Source organism: Balaenoptera borealis (assembly GCF_965194805.1).
Source record: "Balaenoptera borealis genome assembly, chromosome: 19".
Classification (NCBI taxonomy): Eukaryota; Metazoa; Chordata; class Mammalia; order Artiodactyla; family Balaenopteridae; genus Balaenoptera; species Balaenoptera borealis.
In genome coordinates, this window is record NC_138878.1 from 65,063,496 (window position 1) to 65,087,793 (window position 24,298).

At 38.1% G+C, this 24,298-nt stretch overlaps 2 protein-coding genes across 4 annotated transcripts in view; both read left to right on the plus strand.

Annotated features, from left to right (window-relative positions):
• LOC309616875 (zinc finger protein 320-like) overlaps positions 1-24,298 on the plus strand; it is a 212,429-nt gene that overhangs the window by 38,016 nt on the left and 150,115 nt on the right. The gene's annotated exons all lie outside the window — the stretch shown is intronic.
• Positions 6-15,791, plus strand: LOC309616889 (vomeronasal type-1 receptor 2-like; the record flags this gene model as incomplete). 3 transcript variants are annotated; one of them, XM_082368229.1, is made up of 4 exons in its annotated part: positions 6-722; positions 3,134-3,213; positions 7,596-7,630; positions 9,569-15,791. In XM_082368229.1, the coding sequence occupies 4 exons, from the start codon at positions 6-8 to the stop codon at positions 9,607-9,609; spliced, it is 873 nt and encodes a 290-aa protein (XP_082224355.1). In that variant the 3' UTR covers positions 9,610-15,791. The 3 variants fall into 3 exon arrangements, with proteins under 3 accessions (XP_082224355.1, XP_082224354.1, XP_082224356.1); XM_082368228.1 differs by lacking the exon at positions 9,569-15,791 and having other exon boundaries at positions 7,596-8,369; XM_082368230.1 differs by lacking the exons at positions 7,596-7,630; positions 9,569-15,791 and adding an exon at positions 1,612-1,655 and having other exon boundaries at positions 3,134-4,945.

The window sequence follows — 24,298 nt, forward strand, 5'->3', positions numbered from 1 at the left end:
ACAGAATGCCCTTCATGGATTTGAAATTTGTAATGATCTTCCTATTCCAGATAGGCATTGGAATCCTGGGAAATTTCTCACTCTTATATCATTATGTGTTCCTGTACCTCAGTGGGCCTAGGTCAAGGTCCACGGATCTGATTTTCAAGCACCTGACTATAGCCAACTCCTTGGTCATTCTCTCAAGAGGAATCCCAGAGACAACGGCAGCTTTTGGGTTGAAAGATTTTCTCAGAGATTTTGGATGCGAACTTGTTTTCTCTGTTCACAGAGTGGCAAGCGGTGTGTCCATGGGCACCACCTGCCTCCTGAGTATCTTCCAGGCTATAGCAATCAGTCCCAGCAACTCCAAGTGGGCAGAGCTTAAAGTAAGAGCCCTAAAGTTTATTGGTCCTACCAACATTCTCTGCTGGATCCTAAACATGTTGCTAAATACTATGGTTCCTATGCATTTGACTGGCAAATGGAACAATAAAAACATCACAAAAACTATAGATTTTGGATACTGTTCTTCTAAACTTCATAACAAAGACACAGACTTACTGTTTATAGTATTGGTATCCTCCCATGATGTTTTGTGTTTGGGACACATGACCTGGGCAAGTGGCTCCATGGTATCCATTCTGTACAGGCAGAAGCAACGGGTCCAGAAGATCCTTGGGAAGAATGTATCCCCTAGATCTTCCCCTTTGACCAAAGCTACCCAAAGCATCCTTGTACTGGTGAGCACCTTTGTATGTTTTTATACCCTCTCCTCCATCATTTATTTTTATTTTATTCATGTTCGTAAGACCATTTGGTGGCTGGTGTACACCTCTGCCTTAATCAAGGCATGTTTCCCAACTGCCAGCCCCTTTGTTCTCTGGAGATGTGTCCCCTGTATATCCAGACATCTCTGTGTGTGTACCAGGAAAAGTGCAGTTACCTCATCTCATCAGAACAATGTAAATAGTCTGATTTTCATCATGTTTATTCCATTTTGTCCTCATTCTTCATAGGATCTTAAGCACAATTATAGCCAGTTTCATTGCACGTAGAGTTGCGTATAAAACAGATTCTGGTACAATAAATAGTAAATAATAATAGCCATTGTAAGTGAAATCTTATGAAATTATTATTAAAGTACTCTTATTATTGTATTTTATTGCTCATTTCACTGGAGAAGTACAGAGTGTAATCAATAATAAGACAGTCCTGAAATAAATTGGATATACTAGAATTATTTTTGACTATTTAACTTTTAATCTGCTGTATCAAAATTTCTCAAGATTTAACTGAGCATAGCATTGTAAATACAGTACCATAAAAGGTAATAATATGTGGAATGTTCCCTCAAGAAACCTTAGGAGAGGCTTCAATGTCCCTGCATTGTAATGCAAGTGACTGGGGTAAAGCTAGAGGGAAAATTATGTTTTAGTTATTGTAGCCACCGGCCGCTAAGTTGAGAACGTTGTGCCTTACATCCTAAGAGAAATAGTGGTCAATTGGAATATGAAAATGTGTATGGATGCTAGATTAAGGCTTTTTTTCAAATAAATGAAAATATTATTTCAAAAAAAAAAAGAAAATGTGTATGGAGAAAGGTGAAAATATTGAAAAAATATATTTCAGTTAAACATTGGAATAGTGAGCATCAGGGGACAAAGGAGAACATGGTAAGATATTTATTCTGTTGTTTAAAAAGAATACAATAAGATACATATTCTGATGTTTAAAAAGAATACAGGTGGGAAGCAAACATTAAATACACATTGTGTTTCTGCCATCAAATTGGATGGATTTTGGTGATTTTTGGTGGTCTTTAGAAGGTACATTGTTCTCTGTTAAGCCTTAATGCCAACTGACTATCTTAAGAAACTGATTTCAGAGTGGATTTCTGCATTTCCAATTTGGGGAAACAAACTTATGGAGGACTTTTTCATCAGGCTTGGATTAGTAAAGGACTAGCAATTCGGAGGCCAAAGACATGAATCTATTTTTTAAAATGAGTTTTACAGTATTGCTTTTGAAATCACCAAGGATCACAATGTACACGTTCAAAAGAAAAAAGTGAATATTAACTCAAATGTAGTAGCTAATTTAATGTAACTTTGTAATTATAAATAATTACAATTTTAATATAATTTTCCCGGATTTATTGACAAATAGTTGACATATATTAGTGTATAAGTTTAAGGCAAACTGCAGGATTGTTTGATTTACTTAAACTGTATTGTGATATTATTACAATAGGTTCAGCTAATATCTGTCATCTCATGTAGATACAATAAAAAGGGAGAGAGAAGAAAACAGAAAAAAATATCCTTGTGATGAGAAATCTCAGAATTTCCTCTTATCAGCTTTCCTATATATCCTTACTGCAGTGTTAACTATAGTCATCAGATTGTACATTACATCTCTAGTACTTATTTATCTTATAACTGGAAGTTTGTACCTTTTGATCACCTTCCTCCTATTCCCCTCCCCACCCTCTGACTCTTAATATTCCATTGTATTGAATATGTATGTACCACAACTTCTTTATCCATTCATCCATTGATGGACACTTAGGTTGCTTACATGTCTTGACGATTGTGTTGAATAAATAGTACTGCAATGAATATGGGAATGCGGATATATTTACAAGTTAGTGTTTTTATTACCTTTGAATATATACACAGAAATGGAATTTCTGGATCGTATAATAGTTCCATTTTTAATTTTTGGAGGATCGTGCTTATTGGTTTTCATAGTGGCTGTACCAATTACCAATTTGGAATCCCACCAACAGTTGCACAAGCGTTCCCTTTTCTCCACTTCTGTACCAGCATTTGTTATCTCTTGTCTGTTTGATAATGGGCATTCTAACGGGCATGAGGTGATATCTTATTGTGGTTTTAATTTGAATTTCCCTAATGACTAGTGATGTGTAAATTTTTATTTTGGAATAAATTTAGACTTGCAGAAAAGTGGCAAAGATTACAAAGTGTTTCCATATTCTCCTCACCCAATTGCCCCTGATGTTAACACAGTATATAAATATGGTACATTCAACAAAAATAAGAAACCAATGTTGGTATATTACTGTTAATTAGATTGCAGACTTTATTTGCATTTTGCTAGTTTTAATACTGATGTCTTTTTTCTCTTCCAGGTTTCATTCCAGAATGCCACATTGTATTTAGTCATCATGTTTCCCCAGTCTCCTCTTCTCTGTTTCATTTTCTCATTCAGGTACTTCTTAGAATATCTCCAAAGTTTTGTGTGTGTGATTTATTTCTGAGTTTATAGACTTCTTGAAGAATATCACATCTCCTCGCGCAGTTAACATGACATATCATTGGTGATGATCATCTTGATCATTTGATTTAGGTGTGATTTCCAGATTTCTTCACTATAAAGTGATTACATGTCAATTTCCTTTTTAAAAAAAAAAAATTATTTATTTATTTATTTATTTTTGGCTGCGTTGGGTCTTCCTTGCTGCGTGCAGGCTTTCTCTAGTTGCAGCGAGCGGGGGCTACTCTTCGTTGTGGCGGACGGGCTCAGTTGCTCCGTGACATGTGGGATCTTCCCTGACCAGGGCTCAAACCCATGTCCCCTGCATTGGCAGGCAGATTCTTAACCACTGGGCCACCAGGGAAGTCCCACATGTCAATTTCCATACTCTATTGATAGGAAGGGAATTACTAGGTTTGGCTCAAATAAAGAGTGTGGGTACAGTTGAATTAATCTCCACCTCCTAGAAGGAGGAGTATCTACATATTATATTTGGTATATTTCTTGAAGGAGGATTTGTCTATTCCCCCTCATTTAATTCTTACTCAATTTTTATGCATATCATTGAGGTATTAGGTATAGTGAGAAAACAAGTTAATTTCCCTTTTGCCCTATTAAATCCACTAGAGATGAAAAAGATCCAGATGAAAAAATGCATGCTATAAATCTTATCTCTCATAAATAATATCCTGTATTTAAGACAATATAACACTCCTAGACTGTTATACCACAAAATTATATTTAAATCCTTAATATCTTGTAGTATGCACTTTATTTTCATATTCTCCTAAATGACTCAAAAATATGCATTTTTTATTGTTGGATGTTTAAAGCAGGATCTAAACAAGGTTTGTGCATTAAATTACTTGTTATAGTCCTAACATTTAAAAAAATCTATTAATCTAATTTTCAATATTATTCATTTACAAGGGAAATATGAGTAACACATACAAAGTATAAAAATTTGATGGAGTTAAAAATTATAATTATTATCATAGAAATAGAAAAATAAACTACTAGAATATTGTAGAGTCATTGTAATAAAAAATTATAGCAAACATGAAGCTTTGTGGTAAAACATTAGTGCCTTTAAATTCAGATAAACAGATAAATAGACCCACTGTCATTGCTTCTCATTAACACTATGCTTCAAGACATAGCTAGTGTTCTGAGAAATAAAAAGTAATAATAATGAAAACTGTAATTTTGGAAATGGGAGTCCCATTAATTTTATTATTGGCAGATGATGTAATTGTCTACAGAGCATATCTAAGGAATTATGATTCATATCATAGTTTCAACAAAATTAAATAGTTTCAGCAGAATTACTGGGTGTAAGATCAATCTACCAAAGTCAATAGTATTCACATACATTTCCAGTTAACTAAAATATAATTTAGCAGTCATAGTTAAATGGTCCCAAGGTAAACCTGGGAAAAACTGCAAGGCATTATAAAGAAAATTATGAACAATTTCTGGCGGGTGTTATAAAACATTTAAAAAGAGGAGCATGACACAATTTCACTGTTGGAAATACATTAGAATGTAAATTATTGCCAAACTACAAATGTGTAATTCAATAGGCTCCAATCAAAATACTAACACGTTTTAATGAGAATGTGACAAAACAGTTGGAAAATTAACTGGTGAAATGGCAGTGCCCAAAATAGAGAAAACAAAATTAAAAGAATAAAACATATGTAAAGGACTTCTAACAGACACTATGATCTTTTGTAATGAAAGTAGCAAAATGAAGGTGGTGATGCAGTAATATTATATTTACCCTGAGATTAATTAACCAGAACATGTAGCCCCTAAGCAGACTTTCATATATAATACTGTAATATCTAAGGTGGATTTGCTCATCAGTAAGGAAATAAGCGATTATTCAATAATCATAGATGGATACAACTTTCATTATATCCCTACATTAAATAATATATATGGATAAATGCCAGATAGATCAAACAACACGTGGGAGACAGAAATACAGGAAAACATTTAATAGAAAATTTAGAATAAACACTTTATTATTTCAGGGTGGAAGACAATTTCTTTAAGAAGATGTACAAACTGTAGGGACTTCCCTGGTGGTTCGATGGTTAAGACTCCTCACTTCCACTTCTCAAAACATTGAGAATGTTTTGTTTTAAAGATGGCAGAGCAGTGTGGCCCAAAAAATAAATAAGTAAATAAATAAAATTGAAAAATTGAAAAAAATTTAAAAAAGAAGATATACAAACTGCAAAGGAAATGGTTAAAACTATGACAATATTAAAGTTACTAAATGCTATCTGAAAATAGGAGTTGCAACCAGCTACAAAATGGAAGGATGTATTTGCAATGCTGAACACTCGAAAAAAAAAATAGTGTTCGGATTAGATGTTCAAATTTTTTCTACCATTCCAAAAACAAAAGGAAAACAACCCACAAAAAATGAAAAACTGAGTATGACCAGATTATTAATAAATCAGTAACTTCATGTGAATAATAAATGGCAATATAAATAGCATCACTAATAATAAATGCAAATAAAATCAACAATAGCATATCACCCACATAATAAAAATACACACACTACCCACTGTGAGATGATATGGGAAATGGAGAATCTCCTTCGTTGATAGCAGAGGTGTTATTGATTGAATCACTTTGGAAGACAGCCAAAATGGTCATATGAACTAAACTTGAAGATGCACAAAAATGGCAGTCCAGCAATTCTATTCCTCACTGTCTGTTCGCAACAATAGGAAGATGTGCCCAAGAATATTCATGGCAGTATCACTAGTGAAAGCAGAATATTTACCAGCACAGCTATAAAACAAAAAATAAACAATGGTGAAACAATGAACTGGAGACACATATGTCAACATGGAGATATTTAAGAAACAATTATTTGAGGTCAAAGGCAAAACGCTCAAGTAAACAGTATATTTAGCTGTGTATAAAAATTGTAAACATGCAGAAAATTGTGTATATTGTTAAATGTGTAAGTGTTAAAAATTTTTAAATGCTTGGGAATGGCAAACACCAAATTATAGTGTATTATTTCAGAAGTATAGTATAGTATAGTAAGTAAGTATAGTATAGAAGTATAGTGATGAAATAAAAGAGGAAAAGGAACAACCACATAAGATACGTTGTCAAGTCTGGGTAGATCAAAAGTTTATTAGATCAAATATGATTCATTGCCATGATTGAATTAGCTCACCTGCTGAAAACTTCTTTCTGGGGAGTAATCTGAAGAGTCATATAGCTCATATGCTTTTGTTCCCATTTCTCAAGCATCATTTTCCTTCATTGCTTGATGTCTAGTTTTTTTTTTTACCTTTTATTTATTTTATTTATTTATTTTTGGCTGCGTTGAGTCTTCGTTGCTGCGTGCGGGCTTTCTCTAGTTGTGGCGAGCGGGGGCTAATCTTCATTGTGGTGTGAGGGCTTCTCAACGCGGTGGCTTCTCTTGTTGCGGAGCATGGCTCTAGGTGCGTGGGCTTCAGTAGTTGTGGCGTGAGGGCTTCAGTACTTGTGGCTCCCGAGCTCTAGAGCGCAGGCTCAGTAGTTGTGGCGCACGGGCTTAGTTGCTCCGAGGCATGTGGAATCTTCCCAGACCAGGGATCCAACCCATTTCCCCTGCATTGGCAGGCAGATTCTTAACCACTGCACCACCAGGGAAGTCCATGATGTCTAGTTTTTTGAATACCACTGTTGCATGTGTTATTTGTCTTTGTATGTGTTGTTTCCAGAGGAAGGTAGATCTGTTCTTTGTTACTCCATCATGGCTATAAGCAAAAGTCAGTTTCTCTTTTTTTTTTTTAATTGTAGTAAAATATACATAACATAAAATTTACCAACATAACCATTTTTAAGTGTAAATTCAGTGTCATCAAGTACATTCGCACTATTGTTCAATCATCATCAACTGTCCAACTGCAGACATTTCTCATCATCTCAAACTGAAACTCTGTACCCATTAAACACTGACTCGGTATTCCCCGCCTTCTCTATCACTTGGTAACCACTCTGCTACTTTCTATCTTTATGAATTTGACCATTCTAGGCACCCGGTATAAGTGGAATCATAGAATATTTGTCCTTTTGTTTCTGGTTTATTTTACTTAGCTCAATGTCTTCAAGGTTTACCCATGTAGCATGTTTCAGACTTGTTTTCCTTTTAAAGGCTGAATAACGTTCCATTGTACATATAGATCACATTTTGTTTATTCATTAATCTGTATGGACATTTGGTTTTACTTTTTTAAATCTTTCAGAAACTGTGAATATTGCTGCAATGAAAATTGTTGTACAAATATCTGAGTCCCTTCTTTCAATTCTTTTAGATATATACCTAGAAGTGGAATTGCTGGATCATATGGTAATTCTATGTTTACTTTTTTGAGAGAACGTCATAGTGTCTTTCAACGCGGCACACCATTTTACATTCTCACCAGCAAGAACATAGGTTCTAATTTCTCCACGTCCTTGCTAACACTTAGTAGTAGTATTTTTTTTTTTAGCCACACCCTCGGCTTGGCTTGTGGGATCTTGGTTCCCCAACCGGGGATTGAACCCGTGTCCTTGGCAGTGAGAGCATGGCATCCTAACTACTGGACAGCCAGGGAATTCCCCAGTAGTAGTATTTTTTTTTTTAATACTACTTCATTCTTGTAGTACGAGATGGCAAGTGCCAATTTTTAGTTGGCATATTAGACCAACCAAAGAAGCTGGAAGGGAAGAGGGGAAAACTTTTCTGCCCCTACAACATTCATCCTAATCGCCAGGAAAACTATAGTGAGACCACTTCAAATTTTATAGTGAGAAACATTTTCTAGAATGGCTAAAATTATACTGAGAAATAACTGATAACACTGAATTTCAGTGAGAATGTTGAGGAACTAGAATTCTCATATATTGCTGATGGGAGTGTAAAAAGCACATTTACTTTGGAAAACTGTTTAGAAGTTACTTATAAAATTAAATATTTACCTACTGAAAGGGGAGTGAAATTTGTCACCCCCAAGTGTAGCTCTTTGGCGTAGGAATTATTTTAGGTTGGTTATTTTAAGAGACAACAGGCATAGAAAATGCTCTGAAAACTGAGTAGAAGCCTCCTTTTGTAAGAGACATTTACATTCATAAAAAAAAAAAAAATCTCTGTTTGTAAGTGTGTCTCCCTATCTGTACTGGAAAGAGGAAGATGTCTAAATCTCTAGAGACTCTTGCCCGAGGGAAAGGGAAAGACTGAAATCTGCATAACAGCCTTACCCCTGTTTACTGTGTTTTCCTGGTCATCTCCCACAACTGCCCCCCCAACCCCTACATCTTTATTTGTCTTTAGATGAAGATGGCATTTAATGTGACGGCTTTGGCCATTTGGAGGAGCTACTCAGTTTTCTTGAATCTCTCTCATGTATACAAGAGGTATACATGTTATTAAACTTTTTTTCCCCCCATTAATCTGTCTTCTATCAAATTGTTAGACCAGCCAAATTACCTAGAAGGGAAATTTTTTCTGCCCTTACAAAGGGTAGAGGAAAACTTATTTTTATCTCTTCCATCTATCCCATTACCAAATTAAAAGAAAACAATGAGACTTTCCTCTGAAGTACTACTCCTTGTTCCTTTCTGTATTCCATCCATCTCTACTTAGCTCCTATTCTATACAAACATTTATTTATAATCAATTTTAGGAGAAGGGCAGAAGAAACAGAAAGGCAGGGCCCAGCATCTTCATCCTCAGGGAAAATGTGGGACACTTAGTACCCAACTCCTAAAGATTTATGAGAATTAATTCACATAAATGTGTGTGAGGTTCCCAGCACTGCGCAATGTAACCTACCTGTGAGTACATGGTAAATGCTCAATAAATACCGCATTAATGATGCATCCAGTTTATTTTCCAAATACAGACTTGCTCAGACATTCTCTAGCCTTCTTTAAACTTTAAAGGGCCAGTAAAGAATGTGCTGTTTCAGGACAGTGATTGGTGGTCTTCATTGAGAGCCAACTCTATTGAGTTAGTGGGTGTAAGAGGCTCAGGTGTGTTATTGAAACTGAGCAGGACCCTGTGGGGCTCCTGGGCACAAAAGCCCTTCTGCGTCCCCCGTTTTTGGTTTGTAGGAAATAGGCTTCATTCAGCCTCCATGACCTTCCCTGAGTTCCAACAGGCTTGTTCAAATAGTTGCTATTTAGGGAAGGGAGGGAATGCAGAGACAAGGGAAGAGCAGTCAAGAAACAATAGTGCAGCCTTGGGGTAAGGTCCTGCTTCCCCCTCAAGGAATACACATAACAATATCTTTGAGCTGTTTTGCAGATACTGAAACCCCCTCCAAGTGGGAGAAGTTAAACGATTAATGATGGCATGCTGCCCACAAGCACGGAGACCCCAGAGCAGTTGGAACCTGTAGGTTGACGATGCTGACTGCCACTTACCTCCCCACCAACCAATCAGAAGAAGGTCCACGAGCTGATCACGCCCTCTTTGAACCATTGCAATAAGACTCCTCACTACCCCCTCCAGGTCAGGACACACAGTTTTGAGGGCATGAGCTGGCTATGGCCCCCTTTACCTGGAAGCAATAAAGCTATTCTTTTCTACTTCACCCAAAACTTTGTCTCCAAGATTCAATTTGGTACCGGTGCACAGAGGCCGAATTTCAGCATCATTATCTGCGCTTTCTCTAGCTGAGTTCAACTGATAATGGGTCTGGGTGGCCCAACATCAACACTAACATGGAACTTGTTAAGATGCCAGCTCACGGGCCCCACTGCAAACGTGTAGAATCACAATTTCTTAGAGTGGGGCACAAAACACAAACGCTTGATATGCACATTAAAGCTTGAGAAGCAAGGCTTAGATAAGTGTTTCTCGCCCAGGCTTCCAATTAGGATCACATGTGGAGTTGTAAGAATGATCCTCACCTGTGCTCTACCCTACAGATTCTATTTGTCTGGGTGGGAACATTAACATTGTTTTAAATTCAGTACTCCACGTGATTCTAAATTGAGGTCAAGTTGAGCACGCGGGCTCCTAGGTAACAGGAGATTTGCTTGCAGGCATTGGTTCAAGGGGAGGTAACAGGATCTGCCCTACAGGAGGCTGGAAGGGGCAGGTCGGTGCAGCCATATTTCTCATTGCTGCATCAGAATCTGCGGGCATCTGTGTGTGGGGAGGACCCTTGAAGACAGGGAAGGAGGAACTCACATGGCAGCCTCCAGGTAAGAACTCATGTTTCTGAATCTCTGCTGTGACAAAGGACTGGGAAATTTGGCCTTTTCTGCATTTTTAAAGCCCTGCCTGTGGGTGAGGTGTTAACAGGTGAAGAGGGTTTTGCTGGTGGTTTTAAAAGTATATTCACAAGATGCAAATGTGATTTCTCCGCATAATATCTTCTGAGAGAGAGGCCCAGAGAAGGAAGAGGAAGAGGAAAGAAATGGCAGGCTCTCATGTCCCAGGTCAGAGTCTGTGTCATCTTTTCCTGCTGAAATGCCATGCAGTTAGAAGTTGCAAATGTTTATTTCTCTACTTCTGATGTTCTTATGAGTGTTTTAAACTACTTTTTAAAAACTTTCTGTTTAAAAATATGCAACGTTAGTTCTTTAGAATAATTCTCTCCTCTCTCCCATAGCCTTCTCTCCATTCTCTCAATCCAGGCTTTCTATATGGGAGGAAGAATCCCCACTTTGAATTTAGGTGAGGTGCAACTGCTGAAAATTTTCTCTTTGTGACAGATCTACAAGAGAAGGCATTGAATCCAATATTCTTATTGAGGATGGGGTCGGGTCCTGGGATATCAGTAAAGAAAGACATTTCATGGTTAGGTTCCATCTCGTTCCTTTATCAGCTCTGTGTAAGCTAGGATGAAGAAAATGCACAATACAGGGAATTCCCTGGCGGTCCAGTGGTTAGGACTCCACGTTTCCACTGCAGGGGGCCGCGATTTGATCCCTGGTCGGAGAACTAAGACCCCACAAGTCGCGTGGTGCAGAAAAAAAGTACAATAGGATGGATATGTGTGGCTCAGAATATCTCAGAAAGTTCTGAGGAAGGAAGAGAGGCTTGTTTGCTGTCCAGAATGCTGAAGAAAGACTTCTAGTTAAAATAATTAAAGATTACAGGACACGGGAGCTATTTGTGGCTTGAAATTTGACTAAAACTGCTGTTTTCTCATGATTGGATTCATATTATGACTTACCTTTTTTTTTTTTTTTTTTTTTTTTGCCAACGATACCCCAGCAATGATAATGTGTCCTCTGGCAAATATCAGGCACCTGATATCAATTTGTCCCATTACAGCTGATGTTCTTTTCTTACTTGGTCGGGTGCTCTCTGCCAGAATCCTCCACTCTAGCATTAAAATTTTCCCCTTTATCTTTCATAAGGATCTTAGACAAATTTACTGAAAGATGTGCAGAAACCATCACATTTAATCTGGAAGCTCCCCTTTCTTCTGTTTCTCTTTGCTGTAGTTTGCTTTGGAAAATAAAGGCTCTCACCTTTGTTTATTGGGGATGCTGGCTTTTGTTAGGAAAGGCTCTCAATCAGTCAGTCCTTGGTCCTTTAACTTTCCATTTCATTTCAAAGCCCAGCACCAGGAAATTGTGAATGCCAGCTGCTACACAACGTGGAGCTGCCAGGGACTCTGTTAGCCGAGCTGTTCTGAGAAGGGAGGATCAGGGAACTGGGGCAGAGCCATGACAGGGCAATTTCTTGGTCTGGGGTCTTTTTCAATGGACCCTGCATTGGAGATTCTGTGTTGGGCTCTGCAAGCCCCATTAGGCAGAGGGACCACATTCTGGGCGCAAATTCTGGGGCAGCTGAGCTCTGCCTGCAATGTTAGTCCTGAACTATAAAACAGGAAGCTGGGGGGACATCAGAGCGGCCGCTCTAGAGGAGGAACTGATGGACACTTTATGCTTTTTACATGATGCAGGGCAACTCTGGGTGGCCAGTCCCTGATCCCCAGTCTTCTCTGGGGTCATCTGGTTTGTTGGAGGTGCTGGATTCAGGTCATTGAAGGGTTCACCCACAGTCCTCGCGTTCACATACATGAAGGTTTGGGCAAAAGGAAAAGGCATAAATGGGAGAGGCCATCCAAAACCCTGGGGGTAACAAAGAGGGTTGGAGAGAGGACCAGTCTGTGTTACAGACTACGGTCCCAGTTTATCTTAAGTCTGAACTAAGGCTTGTGGGCTTGCTTGAGACGGGATTCAAGGCTGGGAGTCTGGAAATCAAGCTGGGGAAGGAAGGAGCTAGTGATTTCAGGTTTCGGCTCTGCGAGCGGGCACGTGTGCCAGAAGTCCTCTGTGCACGTGGGCAGCATTTGGTGGTAGTGGTGGTGAACTCTAATTCACAGGTAATCGCGCTGTGCTGAGCGATTACCAACGGTGAAGTCTGGTCAAGTGAAGGCGGCGTGTGCTGGTGTCTCGTGGGCATGCGTCAGTCCAGGGCGAAGGGTTGGAGTGAATGAAGTCTTTCTATGTCCTTAAGTTGCCCTGTGCAGGGGAAACATAAAAGCACCAGGTGAAAAAAGTGCTCCAAAAATGAAGGGTGGGGATATAAAATCTAACATTCCACGTAGTTGGTGGAATATTAGACTTTATATCCATTTGCAAGGAGAGTTTAGCAATCATTCACCCACGGTGAGAATGCTCAGTCATGATGGTGCATAATCTGGTATTCTAGAACCACCCTGAAATCCATATATGCATAAACAGTCCATGTTTTATGACGTGTGTGATAGCAGTAGACAGACACATTCAACTCCGTAACTGTATAAACAGGGAATGTTCAATAAAGGTGTTTTATTCATAATTACCAAGGGATTTGTGTTTTAGGAAATGCAGTAGATGTATTTATTGTGGTATGAAAACATCACCTTCATTTATCATTGGTTAAAGAAAGTAATTTGATTGATAGTTTGATATGACAATATTTGTATGAATATTAAACCAGGAAAAGCAATATTTTAATGTTTGTGTACGTGCATTGGGAAATTCTCTACCCTCTTTGGGTCTCTGGCTGTGCCTAAGAATTAAACTGACATAAGACAAATTAACAGGAGGAAAGAATACAAATTAAAAAAATTTTTTACATGTACATGGGAGTCTTCACAAGAAAATGAAAAAGAGAAGTGAACAGAACAGAAAGCTTTTATACCTTTTAGACAAACAATAAATTTGGGAAGAACTGACAAGACAAAGGGATTTGGGCTGGAGATAGGTAGGTAGTACTTATCTTAAAAAGTTTGTTTGCAGGATACTCTGGTGCCATCCTTGGGCTGATGGGTTTGTCTTCAGAAAAAGAAGTATTTATTTCTTGTCTTTAGGCAGAATAGGGGGAGATTTTACTGCCTTTCTTCCTAGTTGCCTTCAACTCAAAATAATTTTTATGTCAAACAGGCATATTTTGGGATGACAGATTCTTGTTTCCTTCATGTGTGTATATATTATAAAATTTCAATTGCAGCTTGAGATACACTCTGAAATTTCACAAGAAGGAGGATACATCTCAAACTGGTGAAGGCTGTTACATCAGGAGATCAAATTATTATATCAGTAGATCATGGAGTAATTAATGGGAACTTTATTTTAATGCTAAGTCATTTTACACTTACTTTATAAATTTTTTTTTCAAAATCAAACTTTAATCTCTGTATAGTAGTTTTCTGTCACTGTCATAACATAACATTGAGCACCTTAAAATAACATTCTACAGTTCATAAGTTAGAAGTCTAGTAGGCTTGGTGGAATCTCACAAGGTCAAAATCAAGGTTTTAGCAGACATGGTTCTCATCTGCAGCCGCTACGTAAAAATCCACTTCTGGGACCTCTCAGCTTGTTGTCAGAATTCATTTCCTTCTGTTGATTTTCATGTGACCCTTCCATGGTCACACCTTGGTACTTGGTACTGGAGCCAAAGAAACTTTTGGCTCACTTCTCACTCAAAATTCTACTTGTGTAGTCCTCTACTGTATGTTCAAATAAAGGGATTGCTAGGAGTATTTTATATAAGTGAAATTTCTGCCTCGTGGGCTGAAATGAAGAACTGTTCACAATTAATTTGTGAATAAAATGCAGTTCAGAAAATTAATGAATGGGAGAATAAATTAGTGACCTCCAATCTACTTCCAACAATCTCCTTTGCCCTAATTCTATCTCTTCCCTCCCTCTATCTTAACCCCACTGTGACCTCAATCTCTCCATCCCAGTGACCTTTAGCTGCATTACTGAATCTCATTCTTCCCCTCCAAATGGCCGTTCTAGACTTCTGTAATGCTCCCCACCTCCATCCCTATGAAACTGCTATCTCCCTGACTCTTGAGCCCTCAGTCCAGCCCTCCTTGCCTTCCATCACCTCCCAACCCTCCATCCCCCATCCCCTTCTTCTCCCTTGATATTTATCCCCCCACCCCCATTACAATGAGTTCAGCCCATTTCTTGAGTCTTCTATGTCCAACTGCCCTCAAATGTGCCCACCGAAATATCAGGAGTCCACAGCTTCCCCATAACCCTGCAGCCATTACCCCAAACCCTACACTCCCTAACGATTTCTGCTGAGCCTCTTATTTCGTGGATGCCCACTATCCTTTCCAGTTCCCTTCATCTCCCTCCATCACTTTATCTCCCTGTGTCCATTGTGTCCCAGCCTTTATCTCTGTTTGGAAAACTAAATACCCTAGGACTCCATTCACAACCAAGTATCCCCCTTCTATCTCCAGCTTCTCTACGCCTTCATAGGCATTAATATTTCCGTGGCTCTTATCCAACCTTGCCCTGTACCCTCTTTTGCTAATTAACTCCTCGTGTCCATTGACCATCTTCACTCACTTATCCCCTCAACACACTCTTCCTCCTTTTACCCTTAAACCCTGCCGTGCACTTTAATCCCTTAGTGACATTTAACTCTCTTGTGCTTTTTAGCCCTATTGTGGGTTGAAATGTGCCTCTCAGATAAGTATGTTAAAGTCCTAACCTACAGTATTTGTAGCCACAAACTCATCTGGAATTAGGGTCTTTGCAGACATAATCAAGTTGAAATGATGTCATACTGGACTAGAATAGGTCTTAATTCGATGTCTGGGGTCCCTCTAAGAAGAGGAAAATTTGGACACACAGACATACAGAGGTCACCTTCTGATGACGGAAGCAGACATTGGAGTGATGAATCTATAAGCCAAGGGAGACCAAGGATACTGACATGCACAATGAGTCAGAAAGAGCCAAGACTCACCCCTAGAGCCCTCAGATAGAGTATGACCTGACAAAAACTTGATTCAGACTTCTCACTTCCAGAACTGTGAGAGAACAAATTTCAGTTGTTTTAAGCCCCTCAGTTTGTGGTCATTTGTTACAGCAAATTGCTATAGATCCTCTGAAATCTCTTTGGCCCTGAACTCTGTTACCCCATGCAACCCAGACTCTCTGCAGCTCCAATTTATCCTTAAAGTCCCCTTTTCCCCATGCCATCTTTTTCACTCTGTTGTATTATTATTATTATTTTTATTAACTCATTTACTACTTCTAACCAGGTTTTTTTTTGTTTTTTTTTTTGGTTTTTTTTGTGTGTGTGTGGCCACGTCCTGTGGCATGCAGGATCTTAGTTCCCCAACCAGAGATTGAACTCATGCCCCCTGCATTGGGAGTGCGGAGTCTTAACCACTGGACCACCAGGGAAGTCCCCATTCTGTTGTATTATTCACCGACACTATGTCATTGTCCAAACACACCAACTTTCCCAGCCTAAAGTGGCAATGCTCACGGTACAGCAGTATCTTGGTATCCGCAGGGGATTGGTTCCAGGATCCCAATGTATACTAAAATCCTGGGATGCTCAAGTCCCTTATATAAAATGGGGTCATAGAGTCAGCCCTCCCTAACCACGGGTTCTGCATCTAGGGATTCAACTAACCAGGGGTCAAACCTGTTGATATGGAGGGCCGACTATACTTTTAAAATTCTGCACATTGGAAACAGTTTCCATGTGGGCTGTTGGAGGGATTATGAATGGTGGCAAGGGCTTCCATGTTCAGGCATCCAGAGGACTGTAATATCTACTCTTTTTCCATGTATGAACACCTTTTGGAGATAGGCTCACTTATGGTGACTGTTTGAATATAACTTTATAAACCTGAGCATAACTGTGTGAGTTTCTGTGTTTTATTTTAATTGTATTAACTTTATTTTAATTTAATTTTTTTCTTTCTGGCCCCACTGCACAGCCTGTGGGATTTTAGTTCCCTGACCAGGGATCGAACCCAGGCTTTCTGCAGTGAGAGTGCAGTCCTAACCACTGGACTGCCAGGGAATTCCCTGTCATTGTATGTTTCTATATGAGTATCTATGAATGTGTGTATGAGGATACATGTGGTGTGTGCACGAGTGCAAGTGTGTGACTGAATATGTGATTATGTGAGTGACTGAGGGTACGTATGTGAGTGTAGGTGTTTGTGCATTTGAGTGTGTGTGTGTCCATGCATGTGTGCATGTTTTGCATCTTTGTGGAAGTGGGTAGATGTGTGGTATGGGTGTTTGTGTACAGAATGTGACTTGTCCACCATTACAGCTCTAATCCATGCCTTATAAACTGTGATGGCTTTGGATATTGGACAATGCAAATGTGGATTTGGTTGAAGTGCAAAAGATGGATTCACGTTCATAATTTATATTTCTACATTAATTACAAAAGAAAGCTTACTAGTGGAAATTCAATTAAAAAATTGGTGTGAGAACTGAGGTAAACATTTAATGCTTTAAACTGAATAAGCAGAATCGACTTCTCTGATATTTGAAAAATGGTAATATCTGCCTATTAAACCTTCAGAGCCTGGCCTTTATTTTGTGTGAGACACTCTTTTATAACCTTCCCTCTGTCTTCTACAATAGCGTTCTCTTTAGAATCTCTGTTATTACTGTGGTCAATATTGTTAAATTATATTTCCCACCAAATGTCCGTCTTATTTAATTTCTAAACTAGTTTGCCTAATTTGAGATGTGCAAATTAGGCTCATGTCAACTATTGGCACCATTTCCATCATTTTAATTGTTTTGTCGCGGAAAATCTTTCTCAGGTTATTTGTCTAATTCCAATTCGGCTTACAATGATGCAGCTCAGTGGTCTGAAGTTTAGGAAGGAACTGAATCTCAGGTAGAAAAATTTCTCAGTGATACATGGACTCCAGTGAAACAAACAAGCGTTTCTATCCATTTCTCATGTTTCAGACCTCAGCATTATCTGCTCCCCTCCATGTGAGACCTTGTTTGCCTCCGGGGGTGATGGAAAAGAAAGGGCTTCTCCAAAACACTCTAACGGTTTCTTTAGAGTTCTGTGATCTCAAAATGGAAAGTTGTAATTGTCTTTGCTAATTAACAACTGAGGAAAATATTATAAGAAATATTCTCAGCCCCCAAGCTTGCAAAAACATTGTTTCTTTACTTTTATGCTAAAGGTTTTGAAATATATATATATCTGTCAAGTCAAACAAATTATTTGTCTAATTTTTGAATTCTTAATATTTTAAATCAGCTTTTGAATGTTTTACATAGAGAACTATATTAAAATATTTCCGACATTGAGGAAATATTTATTTTCCTCCTTTAGAAATCTAAACCCACAAAATTCCCCAAACCAAAATTGATTTTTGACTTCCCCTCTCCAAATGATTGTTTATCCCTTCTTCAGTGTAATGAAAGCTTTCACCATAAACTTATTTCTCACTTTGAAATCATGAGACGACACCCTGAAAACCCATTGTTACCAATATGGACAGCTGACATATACAGAAAAATTCACTATTACAGATCCAGAATCCATGAAGTTTATTCCTGTGTGTTTTAAAATTTTTGAATCTGACCTGATGTCTTTTAAAAAATTAGTAAATACATCTTTTTGTGTTCTCTTTTGTCACAATCTGGTGCAATATGGTCATTTTCACATCAAAATTTTAAAAATATGGTAATCTGCCTCCTCAATATTTATATATATTTCAAAAGAATATCATTTTCTAGGTTCTAATATGCAAAATCCATAACTTGGTTCCAATTTCTCTACTACCTGATACTGACTATGTCATCAGCTTGATCCCAGGCTAATTCATTTTTCCCTGGGTCAGTTTTTTGTTTTTGGTTTTTTTGCTCCAGTTTGTTGAATGATCACAGCATATGCTGTTTCTTTTTGATGGAATTTCTCATAAAATCTCATGCTGAATTAACATTTGGAATGTATAATTTTGTCAGTTTGAAAGTCACACATTTAAATATTTCTCCATAATCTCTAGATTATTTCAGAACATACTTTTATTATTGCAAAGTGTCTGAACTTTGCAATTTCATAGGTATAACATTTTTTTTTTTTGGTTGTCTTGTTCTTTTTTTTAAAACATCTTTATTGAAGTATAATTGCTTTACAATGGTGTGTTAGTTTCTGCTTTATAACAAAGTGAATCAGTTATACATATACATATGTTCCCATATCTCTTCCCTCTTGCATCTCCCTCCCTCCCACCCTCCCTATCCCACCCCTCTAGGTGGTCACAAAGCACCGAGCTGATCTCCCTGTGCTATGCGACTGCTTCCCACTAGCTATCTATTTTACATTTGGTAGTGTATATATGTCCATGACACTCTCTCACCCTGTCACATCTCACCCCTCCCCCTCCCCATATCCTCAAGTCCATTCTCTAGTAGGTCTGTGTCTTTATTCCCATCTTGCCACTAGGTTCTTCATGACCTCTTTTTTTTTCCCCTTAGATTCCATATATATGTGTTAGCATACTGTATTTGTTTTTCTCTTTCTGACTTACTTCACTCTGTATGACAGGCTCTAACTCCATCCACCTCATTACAAATACCTCCATTTCATTTCTTTTTATGGCTGAGTAATATTCCATTGTATATATGTGCCACATCTTCTTTATCCATTCATCCGATGATGGACACTTAGGTTGCTTCCATGTCCTGGCTATTGTAAGTAGAGCTGCAATGAACATTTTGGTACATGACTCTTTTTGAATTATGGTTTTCTCAGGGTATATGCCCAGTAGTGGGATTGCTGGGTCGTATGATAGTTCTATTTTTAGTTTTTTAAGGAACCTCCATACTGTTCTCCATAGTGGCTGTATCAATTTACATTCCCACCAACAGTGCAAGAGTGTTCCCTTTTCTCCACACCCTCTCCAGCATTTACTGTTTCTAGATTTTTTGATGATGGCCATTCTGACCAGTGTGAGATGATACCTCATTGTAGTTTTGATTTGCATTTCTCTAATGATTAATGATGTTGAGCATTCTTTCATGTGTCTGTTGGCAATCTGTATATCTTCTTTGGAGAAATGTCTATTTAGGTCTTCTGCCCATTTTTGGATTGGGTTGTTTGTTTTTTGTTATTGAGCTGCATGAGCTGCTTGTAAATCTTGGAGATTAATCCCTTGTCAGTTGCTTCATTTGCAAATATTTTCTCCCATTCTGAGGGTTGTCTTTTGGTCTTGTTTATGGTTTCCTTTGCTGTGCAAAAGCTTTTAAGTTTCATTAGGTCCCATTTGTTTATTTGTGTTTTTATTTCCATTTCTCTAGGAGGTGGGTCAAAAAGGATCTTGCTGTGATTTATGTCATAGAGTGTTCTGCCTATGTTTTCCTCTAAGAGTTTGATAGTGTTTGGCCTTACACTTAGGTCTTTAATCAATTTTGAGTTTATTTTTGTGTATGGTGTCAGGGAGTGTTCTAATTTCATACTTTTACATGTACCTGCCCAATTTTCCCAGCACCACTTATTGAAGAGGCTGTCTTTTCTCCACTGTATATGCTTTCCTCCTTTATCAAAGATAAGGTGACCATATGTGCGTGGGTTTATCTCTAGGCTTTCTATCCTGTTCCATTGATCTATATTTCTGTTTTTGTGCCAGTACCAAACTGTCTTGATTACTGTAGCTTTGTAATATAGCCTGAAGTCAGGGAGCCTGATTCCTCCAGCTCCATTTTTCGTTCTCAAGATTGCTTTGGCTATTCGGGGTCTTTTGTGTTTCCATACAAATTGTGAAATTTTTTGTTCTAGTTCTGTGAAAAATGCCAGTGGTAGTTTGATAGGGATTGCATTGACTCTGTAGATTGCTTTGGGTAGTATAGTCATGTTCACAATGTTGATTCTTCCAATCCAAGAACATGGTATATCTCTCCATCTATTTGTATCATCTTTAATTTCTTTTCTTTTTTTTTTTTTTAAAGAAATTCACGTTCTTTTTATTTATTTATTTATTTATTTATGACTGTGTTGAGTCTTCGTTTCTGTGCGAGGGCTTTCTCTAGTTGTGGCAAGTGGGGACCACTCTTCATCGCGGTGCGCAGGCCTCTCACCATCGCGGCCTCTCTTGTTGCGGAGCACAGGCTCCAGACGCGCAGGCTCAGTAATTTTGGCTCACAGGCCCAGTTGCTCCGTGGCATGTGGGATCTTCCCAGACCAGGGCTCGAACCCGTGTCCCCTGCATTGGCAGGCAGATTCTCAACCACTGCGCCACCAGGGAAGCCCCCATCTTTAATTTCTTTCATCAGTGTCTTATAATTTTCTGCATACAGGTCTTTTGTCTCCTTAGGTAGGTTTATTCCTAGATATTTTATTCTTTTTGTTGCAATGGTAAACGGGAGTGTTTTCTTAATTTCACTTTCAGATTTTTCATCATTAGTATATAGGAATGCAAGAGATTTCTGTGCATTAATTTTGTATCCTGCTACTTTACCAAATTCATTGATTAGCTCTAGTAGTTTTCTGGTAGCATCTTTAGGATTCTCTATGTATAGTATCATGTCATCTGCAAACAGTGACAGCTTTACTTCTTCTATTCCGATTTGGATTCCTTTTATTTCTTTTTCTTCTCTGATTGCTGTGGCTAACTCTTCCAAAACTATGTTGAATAATAGTGGTGAGAGTGGACAACCTTGTCTTGTTCCTGATCTTAGTGGAAATGGTTTCAGTTTTTCACCATTGAGGACAATGTTGGCTGTGGGTTTGTCATATATGGCCTTTATTGTGTTGAGGAAAGTTCCCTCTATGCCTACTTTCTGCAGGGCTTTTATCATAAATGGGTGTTGAATTCTGTCGAAAGCTTTCTCTGCATCTGTTCAGATGGTCATATGGTTTTTCTCCTTCAATTTGTTAATATGATGTATCACGTTGATTGATTTGCGTATATTGAAGAATCCTTGCATTCCTGGAATAAACCCCACTTGATCATGGTGTATGATCCTTTTAATGTGCTGTTGGATTCTGTTTGCTAGTATTTTGTTGAGCATTTTTGCATCTATGTTCATCAGTGATATTGGCCTGTAGTTTTCTTTCTTTGTGACATCTTTGTCTGGTTTTGGTATCAGGGTGATAGTAGCCTCGTAGAATGAGTTGGGAAGTGTTCCTCCCTCTGCAATATTTTGGAAGAGTTTGAGAAGGATAGGTGTTAGCTCTTCTCTAAATGTTTGATAGAATTCGCCTGTGAAGCCATCTGGTCCTGGGCTTTTGTTTGTTGGAAGATTTTTAATCACAGTTTCAATTTCAGTGCTTGTGATTGGTCTGTTCATATTTTCTATTTCTTCCTGGTTCAGTCTCGGCAGGTTGTGCATTTCTAAGAATCTGTCCATTTCTTCCAGGTTGTCCATTTTATTGGCATAGAGTTGCTTGTAGTAATCTCTCATGATCGTTTGTATTTCTGCAGTGTCAGTGGTTACTTCTCCTTTTTCATTTCTAATTCTATTGATTTGAGTCTTCTCCCTTTTTCTCTTGATGAGTCTGGCTAATGGTTTATCAATTTTGTTTATGTTCTCAAAGAACCAGCTTTTAGTTTCATTGATTTTTGCTATTGTTTCCTTCATTTCTTTTTCATTTATTTCTGATCTGATCTTTATGATTTCTTTCCTTCTGCTAGCTTTGGGGTTTTTTTTGCTTTTCTTTCTCTAATTGCTTTAGGTGCAAGGTTAGGTTGTTTATTCGAGATGTTTCCTGTTTCTTGATGTAGGCTTGTATTGCTATAAACTTCCCTCTTAGAACTGCTTTTGCTGCATCCCATAGGTTTTGGGTTGTCGTGTCTCCATTGTCATTTTTTTCTAGGTATTTTTTGATTTTCCCTTTGATTTCTTCAGTGATCACTTCGTTATTAAGTAGTGTATTGTGTAGCCTCTATGTGTTTGTATTTTTTACAGATCTTTTCTGGTAATTGATATCTAGTCTCATAGCGTTGTGGTCGGAAAAGATACTTGATACATATCAATTTTCTTAAATTTACTGAGGCTTGATTTGTGACCCAAGATATGATGTATCCTGGAGAATGTTCCATAAGCACTTGAGAAAAATGTGTATTCTGTTGTTTTTGGGTGGAATGTCCTATAAATATCAATTAAGTCCATCTTGTTTAATGTATCATTTAAAGCTTGTGTTTCCTTATTTATTTTCATTTTGGATGATCTGTCCATTGGTGAAAGTGGGGTGTTAAAGTCCCCTACTATGATTGTGTTACTGTCTATTTCCCCTTTTATGGCTGTTAGTATTTGCCTTATGTATTGAGGTGCTCCTGTGTTGGGTGCATAAATATTTACAATTGTTATACCTTCCTCTTGGATCGATCCCTTGATCATTATATAGTGTTCTTCTTTGTCTCTTGTAATAGTCTTTATTTTAAAGTCTATTTTGTCTGATATGAGAATTGCTACTCCAGCTTTCTTTTGATTTCCATTTGCATGGAATATCTTTTCCCATCCCCTCACTTTCAGTCTGTATGTGTCTCTAGGTCTGAAGTGGGTCTCTTGTAGAAAGCATATATACAGGTCTTGTTTTTGTATCCATTCAGCCAGTCTGTGTCTTTTGGTGGGAGCATTTAATCCATTTACATTTAAGGTAATTATCGATATGTATGTTCCTATTCCCATTTTCTTAAATATTTTGGGTTTGTTATTGTAGGTGTTTTCCTTCTCTTGTGTTTCTTGCCTAGAGAAGTTCCTTTAGCATTTGTTGTAGAGTTGGCTTGGTGGTGCTGAACTCTCTCAGCTTTTGCTTGTCTGTAAAGGTTTTAATTTCTCCATCAAATCTGAATGAGATCCTTGCTGGGTAGAGTAACCTTGGTTGTAGGTTTTTCTCCTTCATCACTTTAAGTATATCCTGCCACTCCCTTCTGGCTTGCAGAGTTTCTGCTGAAAGATCAGCTGTTAACCTGATGGGGATTCCCTTGTGTGTTATTTGTTGTTTTTCCCTTGCTGCTTTTAATATGTTTTCTTTATATTTGATTTTTGATAGTTTGATTAATATGTGTCTTGGTGTGTTTCTCCTTGGATTTATCCTGTATGCGACTCTCTGTGCTTCCAGGACTTGATTAACTATTTCCTTTCCCATATTAGGGAAGTTTTCAACTACAATCTCTTCAAATATTTTCTCAGTCCCTTTCTTTTTCTCTTCTTCTTCTGGGACCCCTATAATTCAAATGTTGGTGTGTTTAATGTTGTCCCAGAGGTCTCTGAGACTGTCCTCAGTTCTTTTCATTCTTTTTTCTTTATTCTGCTCTGCAGTAGTTATTTCCACTACTTTATCTTCCAGGTCACTTATCCGTTCTTCTACCTCAGTTATTCTGCTATTGATCCCATCTAGCATATTTTTAATTTCATTTATTGTGTTTTTCATCGTTGCTTGGTTCCTCTTTAGTTCTTCTACATCCTTGTTAAATGTTTCTTGCATTTTGTCTATTCTATTTCCAAGATTTTGGATCATCTTTACTATCATTATTCTGAATTCTTTTTCAGGTAGACTGCCTATTTCCTCTTCATTTGTTAGGTCTGGTGTGTTTTGACCCTGCTCCTTCATCTGCTGTGTGTTTTTTTGTCTTCTCATTTTACTTATCTTACTGTGTTTGGGGTCTCCTTTTCACAGGCTGCAGGTTCGTAGTTCCCGTTGTTTTTGGTATCTGTCCCCAGTGGCTAAGGTTGGTTCAGTGGGTTGTGTAGGTTTCCTGGTGGAGGGGCCTAGTGCCTGTGTTCTGGTGGATGAGGTTGGATCTTGTCTTTCTGGTGGGCACGTCCACCT